Source organism: Carcharodon carcharias, chromosome 4 (assembly GCF_017639515.1).
Source record: "Carcharodon carcharias isolate sCarCar2 chromosome 4, sCarCar2.pri, whole genome shotgun sequence".
NCBI lineage: Eukaryota > Metazoa > Chordata > Chondrichthyes > Lamniformes > Lamnidae > Carcharodon > Carcharodon carcharias.
In genome coordinates this window covers 122,049,712-122,062,447 of record NC_054470.1, presented here as the reverse complement: position 1 = coordinate 122,062,447, position 12,736 = coordinate 122,049,712, and the positions used below count along the sequence as shown (strand labels likewise).

General features: G+C 41.0%; 1 protein-coding gene across 1 annotated transcript in view; it reads right to left on the bottom strand.

Annotated features, from left to right (window-relative positions):
• Positions 1 to 12,736, bottom strand: part of LOC121276861 (ADAMTS-like protein 1) — a 572,059-nt gene that overhangs the window by 444,164 nt on the left and 115,159 nt on the right. The window contains exon 2 of the mRNA XM_041185436.1: positions 7,305 to 7,421. Within this exon, the coding sequence (XP_041041370.1) occupies positions 7,305 to 7,421 (117 nt within the window). The remainder of the gene's footprint in view (positions 1 to 7,304; positions 7,422 to 12,736) is intronic.

The window sequence follows — 12,736 nt, the reverse complement described above, 5'->3', positions numbered from 1 at the left end:
TTTACTACTATGTGACTATGTCACATGAGCAGGGACATGTTAGAAATTAGGATGAATTTTTTTTTTTATTGATGGATCAAAACCTCATCCCAATCATGAATGGGGTTTCGCAAAAAATGCAAAGGTTGGTTGGCCTCTTCGACTGCCCGTCAACCGTACGATGAATGGACAGTGAAAAATTTAAATCAATTACATTGTTGATGGCTTAATAGGTCTTCTAATTGTCGGCAGCCACGCAGTCTATTCCTGCACCACACCTACCGACTGAAATATCACACCAGTGCATGATGACATTGAGATGCTCGCCTGACATCACCACGCGTCATTTTACACTAGAGTGGGTCAGGCGCGCACCCGGCCACTCAGCGAAAAATCCTGCCCCTAGATTCTGGAAAGATCCCATCAGATTGGAAAATAGCAAATGTAACTCCTCTATTCAAGAAAGGAAGGACATAGAAAGCAGAAAACTGTAGGCCAGGTAGCCTGACATCCGAAATAAGGAAAATTCTAGCAGCCATTATTAAGGAGGTTAGAGCAGGACACTTAGAAAATTGTAATGCATTCAGACAGAGTCAACATGGTTTTGTGAAAAGAGTAATTGTGTTTGACTCATTTATAGAATTATTTGAGGAAGTAAAAAGCAACATGGATAAAGGGGAACCTGTAGATGTGGTGCACTTGGATTTCTAAAAGGAATTTGATAAGGTGCCACATCAAAGCTAGCTACACAAAAAATGTGTTCATTATGTAGGGAGTAACATATTTCTCACGTGCCGGTGCAGACTCGATGGGCCAAAGGGCCTCTTCTGCACTGTGATTCTGTGATTAGCATGGATAGAGGATTGATTGGCTATTAGGGAACAGAAATTAGGGATAAATGGGTCATTTTTGGATTGGCAAAGATGTGATGAGTGATGAGTGGAGTGCCACAGGGATCAGTGCTGGGGCCTCAGCTGTTTACAATCTATATCAATGACTTGGATGAAGAAACCAAATGTATGTTGCTAAATTTGCTGATGACACAAAGATGGTTAGGAAAGTAAACTATGAAGAGGACACAAGGAATCTGCAAAGGGACTTAGACAGATTAAGTAATTGGGCAAAAATTTGGCAGGTGGAGTCTAATGTGGGAAAATGTGAACTTGTCCATTTTGGCAGGAAGAGTAGAAAAGCTGTATGGTATTTAAATGCAGAGAGATTGCAGAACTTGGTGGTATGGAGGGATCTTGGTGTCCTGGTACATGAATCACAAAATGATAATATGCAGGTGCAGTAAGTTATCAGGAAGGCAAATGAAATGTTGTCCTTTATTGCAAGGGGAATGGAAAATAAAAGTTGGGATGTTTTGCTGCAGCCGTACAGGACATTAGTGAGACCACATCTGGAATACTGTGTACAGTTTTGGTCTCCTTATTTAAGAAAGGATATAAATGCATTAGAAGCAGTGCAGAGAAGGTTTACTTGACTGATTCCTGGGAAGAGAGGCTTATCCAATGAGGAATTAAAGGTTGGACAGGTTGGGCCTGTATCCATTGGAGTTTAGAAGAATGAGAGGTGATCTTATTGAAACATATAAGATCCTGGGGGGACTTGACAGGCTGGATGCTGAGAGGATGTTTCCCCTTGTGGGAGAGACTAGAACTAGGGGGCACAGTTTAAAAATAAGGGGTCTCCCATTTAAAACATAGATGAGGAGAAATATATTCTTTCAGAGAGTCACTGGTCTGTGGAATTCTCTTCCCCAGGGAGCGGTGGAGGCTAGGTCATTGAATATTTTTAAGGCTGAGTTAGATAGATTCTTGACTGACAAGTGAGTCAAAGGTCATAGGGGATAGACAGGAAAGTAGAGGCACAATCAGATCAGCCATGATCGTATCAACTGATGGAGCAGGCTCAAGTGGCTGAATGGCCTACTCCTGCTCCTAATTCGTATGTTCGAATGTTCATAAGTCAGGCAGTGTCTTTGGGGATAGGGCAGTAGGTGTAATATTTAAGTTACTGACTGCTTCTGACAAAGCCAAACAGAAATTTTAATCCTACCATTTGCTCTACACAGAGGCTGCCTGAACTAATGAGTGTTTCCAGAATTGTTATCTTTATTTTGCTTTAATAATCTCTTCACTTTCTCTTGCTCTGTCTCGCTCTTTCACTCTCCCTCTCTCACTGTCTCTCACTCTCTCTGGCTCTCTCTTGCTCTCTCTCTCACTCTCTTCCTCTTCATTTATACTCCTTCACTTCTTTTCTCGTTCCTCTTCATTTTGCGTTTTCTTAACTCCTTTCTTAAGTTTTACATTTTTATCCTTATGTCTTTACAGTTTTTCTCTTTTTCTGTTGTGCTTGCCCAATCTGCTACATGGTGGCTGAAGGAACCCACAGAGCACGCCACATGAAGGGTGAGAATGAGAAGTGGAGATCCATGAAGACATATTAGAAATAAGGGCCACGATTTTATGGCCCCTCCCACCTGGTGGGATATTAAGGTCCCAGCGAACTGAATGGAGATGTAAATAGCTTGCTACACCTGCCAGGGGGAGACACACTGTAAAATCCTGACCAGAGTTTTTTTGTTAAATAGAAACTAATCTACTTCGTGAAAACCAAAACGCTGTAGAAATTACCAGAAGCATTTAGTGCAAACAGTGCAGAATAATCAGAAAAATCTAACAATACCGAGTTGCAAACTAACCATTGACTTGCTGGGAGAAGGAGCTTGATAGGATTGGCAGGTCACATCCAATCTTAATTTGAGAAAGACAAACAGCCATGGCTTGATTTTTACAGTTGCAATGATGGCAAAACTGTCAGGGGTTCCATGTACATGTACCCCAAAGGCTATACAAGACATCTTTGGGTGGGTGGGGTTTGTGGGAGAAATTATCCAATGGTGGATTCTCTTACACACCCCCTCCACTCACACCCGCACTCCTGTTTTCTGTTTACTCCTGTTTCACTGTAATGTGGGAATTAGCGTTAAATTAGGAGCTGCAAACTCTCAGTGCCCAACATTAACAACACTGGGCAATTAAACAACAGGGTTCTCAGGGTTTGTTAGCAGCATTTCATTGGTTTAATCTTTTTGGTAAGTGGAGTTGCCAATTGCTTTGTTAAATGTGTTTAAAATGAATAGAAAGACTTGCAGTTATTATTACCAACGTCATTACAGGCCAGACACTACAGGAGGCAGTGGAGGCAGGTTACAAATGTGCTGGAATATTCTTTGGGTTAATATGTCAGCTTTTAAAAAGAAATCTTCGCTTGTTGCCCAAGATTTCCTCTGCCTTTGTGGTGCCCTTTCTGCTATCTTTCAAGTTGCTAATTTTGACTTTTACACTAGTTTCTTTTTGGAGGAGTTCAAATTATTTTATTTTTATAAGGAAGTCATTTTATTGAGAAAATCTTGATTCGCTGTCACTAAGAGGTTTATAGGTTGTCTGGTCCAGTAAAGCTGATGATTGTTATTAAGTCTGCACTGATCCCACTTTAAATCTGAAATGCACAACTTGACCAAGAAACACCGCATCATTAATACGTTCAACATTTGTAATCTAAAATGTTAATACCCAGAGAAACAAAACATTCAAAGCAACTGCGTAAGCAATCCTATTTTTAGATGTGTTTGATTCTAAATGTGATAGAATGCATTAAAAATAATGTATCTGGAGGAAAAGAAAAGCTTCCTTAAAAAGCAGACGTGGTGTGATTTGCTGATGAAGTGGTTATAAGACTGAATGACGGTGCTGAGAATTGCACTTACTGAAACCCACATGAGATAAATTTACTTCTGGGAAAAAAAATCCCTTAACATTCTTGCACTTTGGATCTTTCTGGGAAAGGTCAAATAGGGCAGGTGATCAAAATTAGAGTGGTGCCTTAATTATTAATAATTAATTATTAATGGTACATTTAGTTTAAACTGGTATTTCTGTCTTCCTAGATTTAGGTGAAACTGGCAGCAAAGGTGTAATCTATACGCAGTAAAACTTTAATAGCTGGATTCACCTTTTAACACGTTTGTCCATTCCACGCACTTGTCCTGACCATCTCAACTGAAGACAAACTCAAGATTGAGTTTCAACCAATGTTCCTTTTAAAATTTTGATGTGTGAAAATAGATTTTCATCACTCATTGGAATTAAATCAAAGTATTGTCAATGCCTTTGAGTGGATAACCACCACCTTAAACATTTACTCCCTCCACCTCGACTCACAGTAGCAGCAGCGTGTACCATCTACAAGTGCACTGCAGCAACTCACCAAGTTTTCTTTGACAATACCTTCCAAACCCATGACCTCTAACATCTAGAAGGACAAGGGCAGCAGATAGATGGGAACATCACCACCTGGAAGTTGCCCTCCAAGCCACTCCCAGTCCTGACTTGGAATTATATCACCGTTCCTTCATTGTCGCTGGGTCAAAATCCTGGACCTCCCTTCCTAACAGCACTGTGGGTGTACCTACACCACATGGACTGCAGCGGTTCAAGAAGGCCGCTTACCACCACCTTCTCTAGGGCAATTAAGGATGGGCAATAAACGTTGGCCTGGCCAGTGATACACACATCCTGTCAAAGAATTTTTAAAAACTTAACGATTATGACTATCTTCTGTCACTCCAAATGTTATGCACTTGTGCTTAACACACAGCCTCGTCTGTTACGTTAGTTGTGAGTAATACTATCAAGCCATTGTTTAAGTTACACATGTGCATTATGATTTGTACATTTTGTACAATGCTTGGACATGAAAGGGGTTAAAATATTAAAATGTTGATAGGGATACACGGGCAGCTGGTAGCTCTGGAAGGGTCTACACACTAAGTAAAGTTTGAGAATCTCTGGCCTATATCAATTATAGCTCTTTATAAAAACGTCATCCTTTTTCTCCAATTCTGCTCAAATATTAAACATTTCTTGCCAAGAACTCAAGAAAATGATCTGATTACATATATACACTCAGCCCACATAACCGAAACTTAATCTCTGGAACATCATTTAAATAGCAAACTTCAGACAGTTTACTGAAAGATATTATTTGAAGGTTGACATAGAAAAATGTTTTGGGGTGGATTTGATGGTTTCATCAATTGAGAAGTGACTGAGAAGACAAAGAGACCCTATTAGTCACTGAATCTTGTGTTCATGTTAAATGACAAGTTTGTATCACTGCAAAGATCTCATGGCTGCTCACATGCAGGCATTTTCTCCTGATCTTGTGAAGGTGTGGGAAGGGACGTGTAGTCAGAAGCGTAAATAATGTATTGATCACATCAGTGTGGCCTTTTATTCAAATTCCAACAACAACAAAAAGCAGAAATGTGGACATCAAACTATCCCAGTCCCAGAAAGGTTAACAGAGAAACTGGATCGGTTTCCACTTAGTACAGATGGATGGACCATGAGAATTCTATTTTTAAGTGGATTCCTCAACGTCTTCAGTGCTGAAAGCTCACACCTGAAATATTGGGGCTGATCAAACAATTCAAAGTCAAACCCTAACTTCATGTTCAATTAGTTCATTAGTTTATGGACTTCTATGACTGGTAGTTAGTCCAGTGTCAAGTCAGTAAAATTCCGGTCCATTATTTCTTCCCTGCATACTGGACAGTTCGATACCCTTTGGAGGCAAAACCTGTCTTGGGTGGTGACACAAGATCACTGATAGCAAATTGACAGCTAGCCCTACATCACGCTCAATTTTGTTTTCTACTAAATTGGACAAAGGGCAAAAAGGACTGACTACTCTCAATGGATTTAACCCCCATTAAGTCAAACATAGTTTATAAACATACAATATAGGGTTACAAACAGTTTAACAAATATTCAAAACATAGAATAGAAAGAAATATGTTACCAGAAGCTGATGCATAATATTCCCAGGAAATGTCTGCTTTCTTACCTGTTTTACATAATAGAAAAAAAGCCTTACAACCCACTTTTTAATTTTTTTATGGGATGTGCGCATCGCTGGCTGGGCTAGCATTCATTGCCCATCCCGAGTTGCCCTTGGGAAGGTGGGGTGAGCTGCCTTCTTGAGCGGCTGCAGTCCATGTGGTGTAGATACAACCACAGTGCTGTTAGGGAGGGAGTTCTAGGATTTTGACCCAGCGACAGTGAAGGAACGGTGATATATTTCCAAGTCAGGATGGTGAGTGACTTGGAAGGGAAGTTCCAGGTGGTGGTGTTCCCATCTATCTGCTGCCCTTGTCCTTCTCGATGGTAGGAGTTAAAGGTTTGGAAGGTGCTGTCGAAGGAGACTTGGTAAGTTTCTGCAGTGCATTTTGTACTTAGTACACATTGCTGCCACTGTGCATCAGCGGTGGAGTGAGTGAATGCTTAAGTTGATGGATGACGATTAAGTGGACTGCTTTGTCTGGATGGTGTCGACGTTCTTGAGTGTTGTGGGAGCTGAACTCATCCAGACAAGTGGGGAGTATTCCATCGCACTCCTGACTTGTGCCTTGTAGATGGTGGACAGGCTTTGGGGAGTCAGGAGGTGAGTTACTCACCGCAGAATTCCCAGTCTCTGACCTGCTCTTGTAGCCACATTATTTATATGGCTAACCTAGTTCAGCTTCTGGTCAACGGTAACCCCCGGGAAGGTGAATGGCAAGTTATCAATTTGCTATGTTGCCTCATTTTACTTTATTACCACTTTGAACAACACAGTCAACAATTGTCATGGAGACTTTTCTTCAGCAGGGAAATATTTGCAATTCTCATCCAACAATCTTGCATCAGTTCATGCATCATTGCTTTTGTGTTAGGCTCTGCAAGGCAGCATTTTCAATTCTACTGTCGAAATAACTCTTCCATGGTCCATGAAAAATGAAATCAAATGCAAAGAATTCAAAAAAAGTTTTGATTGACAATGGAATGTATGTTAAACTGATAAGAATAATAGAACTGCATTCCTAAGACAGAAATTTGCTGGAAGAAATTATTCTGTTTTGGACTGCCAGCTAGCTCAAGCATTCCAGCAATCACTTTTCATTTAAGTTTGCAAGCAGCCTAACACTCAAACTTGCTTTCCTTGGTTGGATGAATCTGATTGATTCTCACTTAGACTACACCTTACAGAAACATTCCACCATAGACAGGAGGAGAGTGGAGAGAACAATGGCTACAGGACTGTGGTTCAGGCTGATCAAACACAAGTTGGCATTAATGATAGCTGGGGAGAAGTTCATTAACCAGCTCATAATACTTTCAATATGCAAGACGTACAAAAAAAACAGACAAGACCACATTTTAATATTTACTGGAGTTTGCAGTAGTGTGTGTGTATACTATGCCCCAGTTGCTAACCTGATCGTCAGATTTGTGGTTTAAGCTGTCTCCCAGGGACTCTTCGGGATAGCTTTCCCTCCGGATTAACGTGAATTCAGGAAGAAACTCTGCTCCTTCTACCAGAACTGCAAGTGCCTGCAATCAAAATATTTAACAAAGAATTAATGTTTTATTTTGGTACTAATCAGTCTTTAACTCCCACTTCAAACTCCCAATTATCAATAACCTGCCCTTTGTTTTAAGATGGCATTCCTGCTTTTGTTTTTATTCGTTCTTGGGAAGTGGGTTTCGCTGGCTGGGCCAGCATTTATTGCCCATCCCTAATTGCCCTTGAGAAGGTGGTGGTGAGCTGCTACCTTGAACCGCTGCAGTCCATGTGGTGTCGGGACACCCACAAAGTGCTTTTAGGAAGGGAGTTCCAGGTTATTGGGGGGAGGTTTGAATGTGGAGGCGAGGCCACTATCAGATCAGGCATGATCTTATTGAATGGTGGAGCAGGCTTGAGGGGCCGAATGGCCTACTCCTGATCCTAATTCATATGTTCATATTTTGACCCAGCCACTAAATCAGTCAAGTGGGAGTACAAATGGCACATGAAACACAAGAGAAGGTATCTTTGTATGTTTAAAAACTTGGCACATTTGCAACAGCCTCACATCAGTTTTAAATTGTTTTATGTTGCTTTTCCAATCTGGGAAGGAAGTGGACTCCTAATTCTTCCCCTGGTTTGTAAGACAGTTTCCGAATAACCACTCTGCCAGAATTCCAGGGTACTGGAAGCTCATTTGTTTGACCACAATCATATCCACTTAATAGTGCAACAGGCCAGTAAATACAATATCTGAGAGTCCACAGTGTTTCAGCACAAATAGAGGAGAATGAAATGTTGCTATGTCATGACATTCAAGTAAAAGGTGTTTTTGGGAAGGTTTTGCTTTCCTCAAATTAAAGTTTCATATCAAAATTACAATTCTCTGTTAATTTAAAATCAGGATGCATACTTAGTTTGTACTTTCAATTTTCTATCAGTCCATAGAAAACGATTTATATCAGCGAGTTATCATTTTAAATAACATACATACACACAAGCAGACTGGAATAATTGGGTACAGAGTAATTTCAGGCCCCAGCAAAAAATTAATTAAAACAGAATAAATAGGCACTCAGGCCATACCAGTTGATGGAACATTGATCTGCTTTGGAATTAGATGGTGTACTGAAGCTTAAATACAGAAAAGATATCTACACCGTTTACATATGTGGTTTGGGTTCTTATATTTCATTCAAAGATCTTCACATAGCTTTAAATTTTTGGAAATTATCAAGGACTAAGCGGAAGAGAGTTCAAAGGACATCTACTTAGATTAATGGCTTTATCTGATAAATCAGACTCTTTCTGAAGCCTTTCTATTGTTTACTGCTGTGAATGTTTTAGATTACCCAGTTATCACATCAAACGCTTTAGCTATAAAACCACACTTTGAATCAAACTAGAGGTAGAATGTCAAATTAATTCAACATTTACTAACAATAGTCTGCATTTCTTCATAAGCAAGTAACTGAATTGAGACACAGCCAAATCTCCTTAAGAGAAGAGGCCAAAGAGCTGATTTGTAGAAATCATGGGCAGAATTTTGCACCAGCGGGATTTTACAGTCCCGCCTAAGTCAATGGACTTTTGAATAGCTTGCCACATTATACAGCCGCACCTCCACCGTGATGGGTCTGTGAAGTTCTGCCCCACATTTTATTCAAGCTCTAAGTACAGACTGTAAATAACAGTTCAATCATATTGTATATAAAACACGAAAACCAAAATTCAAGGCAATGGTTGGAGAGGGAAAGAGGAAAATCAGTGCCACTAAAGAGTAAAATGGATACAAAGGAGGTAGCAACTGCTGAAAACAGGCATTGGGTTAGGGCGGGGGGGTCAATGTCAGCATTCACTGACAGGAAGTGGAGATGAAGAGTGGCAGAATAGGGTGGGGGAGCCAACAGTTAAATTACAAAGACATGGGAGAATGGCCAGTTGAATAGAAGGCGGAGAAGAAGAAGCTTATCAATGTAAACTAAAGTCTGGCGCCCCCACCAACTCGCCACCCTTTCACAGTCTCTCTGTGAAATGAGACAGGGTGGGGTGGGGGAGCATTATGTTTGTGATCTATGGCTGGGCTGGAATATAAATGAAGTTCCTTCACTGTCATGGGGTCAAAATCCTGGAACTCCCTCCTTAACAGCACTGTGGGTGTGTCTACACCACATGGACTGCAGCGCTTCAAGAAGGCAGCTCACCACCACCTTCTTAAAGGCAATTAGGAATGGCCAACCAGTGATGCCCACATCCCGTGAAAGAATAAAAAAAAAGTAACCATGGGAATTGAAGCTCTGGTTTGTCTGTTGAAAATGAAAACGTCACTGATTTTCTTTCCTTTCTTTAAGATTGTTGTGTTCCAGCTTCAGTGCAATATCCTCAAGGTGGTCATATTGTATTAATGTATAAAGCAGCAATATTTGTGCAGTTTCAAGGAATTAACTCACATAAATTGCTCTGTAACTACGACTAGTGCAAAAACATCTTATTGAAACATGTAGAACATCATCCCCAGGTGGTCTGCCTTCAAATCTTTAACATTAGTGGAGCCAACAGGACAGCAGAGCTGTGTGTGCAGATCTCTGCTTTGCTCAAACATTGTCAAGTTTGCATGGTGATGTTGGTTTCACAGGTACAGATACTACCTGAGGAAAAGGGAAACATTCGGATCTGTTGCTGATGGATTATATGTACATGGTATTTGGATTTCTCAGTGAATGACATATCACTTTATCATGATTACATTTGTATAAGAAATGACCAGATTTAGGTTCTACCAATTTACTGCTTGTTTGACCTCAATTAAACAAAGATAATGACCTATGCTTTTTGCATTCCTCAATAGTTTATGGCTTGGCACCAATTTAAAAGATTAAAAACATTAAATTGTGTAAATTTATTGGGTATTTGACCCCAGGTTCTGAATTAGAATAATGTCTGTAAAACATTCCAAGTTTTTTGTTTAGTGACTTATTTTGGAATTTCAAAGTTTATTCATATTTAGTTTATTTTATTGTTACTCAGCATTTCAGAGTGTGAGGAATGTGACTGAATTACACAGTTCATTTTCATGCAAACTATGCTGCTTGCATGTACATTGAGCAACACAATCAGTCAGCTGTGTCTCAGTGAGTAGCTCTATCCCCTCAGAGTCAGAAGGTTGTGGATTCAAGTCCTACTCAAGAGACTCAAGTACATAATTCCTGCTGACACTTCCAGTGCAACACAGAGGGAGTGCTGCACTGTTGGAGGTGCTGTAGCTTGGATGAAATGTTAAACTGAGCTACCACCTGCCCTCACTGGTGAATAGAAATGATCCCATGGCATTATTTTGAAGAAGCCCAGATGGGCTCTCCCTGGTGTCCTGCCTAATATTTATCCCACAAAACTGGATTATCTGGTCATTATCACGTTGCTATTTGCGAGAACTTGTTCTGTGAAAATAGCTGCCATGTTTCCTGCTGTACAGCAGTGACTACTGCGGGGGATTTTATGGAGCCCACAAAAGAGAGAAATGCAGGGGAACTTAATGAAGCGGGTTAGGAAATGTTGATTTCCTGACAGCGAGTCTGCAGCATGTCAAGCATTACGCCGGTCTATGGCGCATTCTTACTCAGAGTACATTTACACGTCATGAACACTCACTAACATGAAACAGTTTTCAACAAAGTCCTACCTTCAAGTAAAGTCAATGGCGCATGAGAATCTCGTGGTGCCTGGTTTACAATCAGATAAAGGTGGCGTACAGCTGTCAGCTTTGCGCAGTTGTATGGAAGGTCCTTTTTTAACCCTACAGCACAAAGGAGGGGAGCAGGAGAATGGGCTCTGCATGGAGGTCTGGGGCTGGCAAGGGGGAGTCAGCGGTGAGAGGTTTGTGGAGTGGGGTTGAGACACGGAGGAGTGAAAAAGGGATCTGGGGAGGAGAAAGTATGGGGTTGGGGACATGGAGAAGTGAAATGGGAAGGACCTAGTGTCCTGGGTGTGGTGGGGGAGTGGGTGATGGTGGTGATGGCGACAGTCGGTCAAGGTAAGAAAATGAGGGGCCTAAAAAGTGGTGTCAGTGCTGCCCAAATGTGTGTCCATCTCAGGGTGTTATCTGGCAGAGTCCTCACTGGGCTTTATTTATCCTGCTGAGAGTGATCTCAGACAATGTCCTTTACAATGTATAGAATGGAGGGCCAGCTGAGCCTGCAAGTTCAGCCCCGTCCCACAGAGTGGTGAGTACAACACTGGACACTAACACGAACTTTCAATAAAGAGTGAATGCAAAAGCATAACATTGTTTCTCCCTCAATACAGGGAATATCCCTAGCTCCCCTGTAACCATCAATGATTGCCAACCATGAAGCATGCCGGTACATTTGGCTCTCTGATTAAGCTGGTCTTAACAAATAACAGTGATGCCCACATGAACAAAGTGAATCCAATGTAATGTGAAATACTTACAAGTGAAATTTAATTTTGAAAAACACCCATGTCACATTTGTGCTCTCAAGTCTTAAGTTAATGGCAATGGGGTTGGGAAGGGATGCTGCTCACCGCTGACTCCCCCTTGCCAGCCCCAGGCCTCCATGCAGAGCCCATCCTCCTGCTCCCCTCCCTTGTGCTGTAGAGTTAAAAAAGGACCTTCCATACAACTGCGCAAAGCTGACAGCTGTAAGCCACCTTTATCTGGGAAGGGATGCTGTGGCCGGGATGTTGAGCCTCCCTGTTTGCTCAGGGGGCTCTTTAATAGGCTGCTCATCAATAAAGCTTTGTTGGCTGATGGCTGTGAATGATTTAGATTATCTAGTTATCACAACAAACACTTTATGTGTAAAACCACAGTTTGAATCAAACCAGAGGTCACCAATGAAAAGCTTCCCCAGCCACAGAATCGAATGTGTATGTCACTGGCACTTAGGAATTTAATTATAATTTCAGGAGAAAAGGCAAAAAGAGAGAAAGTGGAAGTGGCCTTAGTTCTAGTTCTGATGTCGGGAATGGCACACTGTTGACAAAATCCCAGCATACACTTCTGTGGTCTTTCTTTCTATAATTAACACTGGCACGAACAATTATGTGCATCCAGCCACAAAATAACATCATATTGGATAGTGCCAAATGGCTACTACACTTTCTATAACTCCTGTTAGGAAATAGAGACAGTTTAAGTAAGTTATGTTTCTATTTGTGGGTGCTAGGAATGAGTTTTAGCTTTAAAGAATAAGTTTGGTTTGTATTTCCATATGTGTGTGTTAAGAAATGGTCAAGTTGAGTTTTAGTTTCACTTTAAAAGTTGAAACCCGGGATTTAGTTTCATCTTTGAGGGAGACAGCAGGTCTAAAGCTGTTTGTAAACCTACATTTCTAAGGAGTTT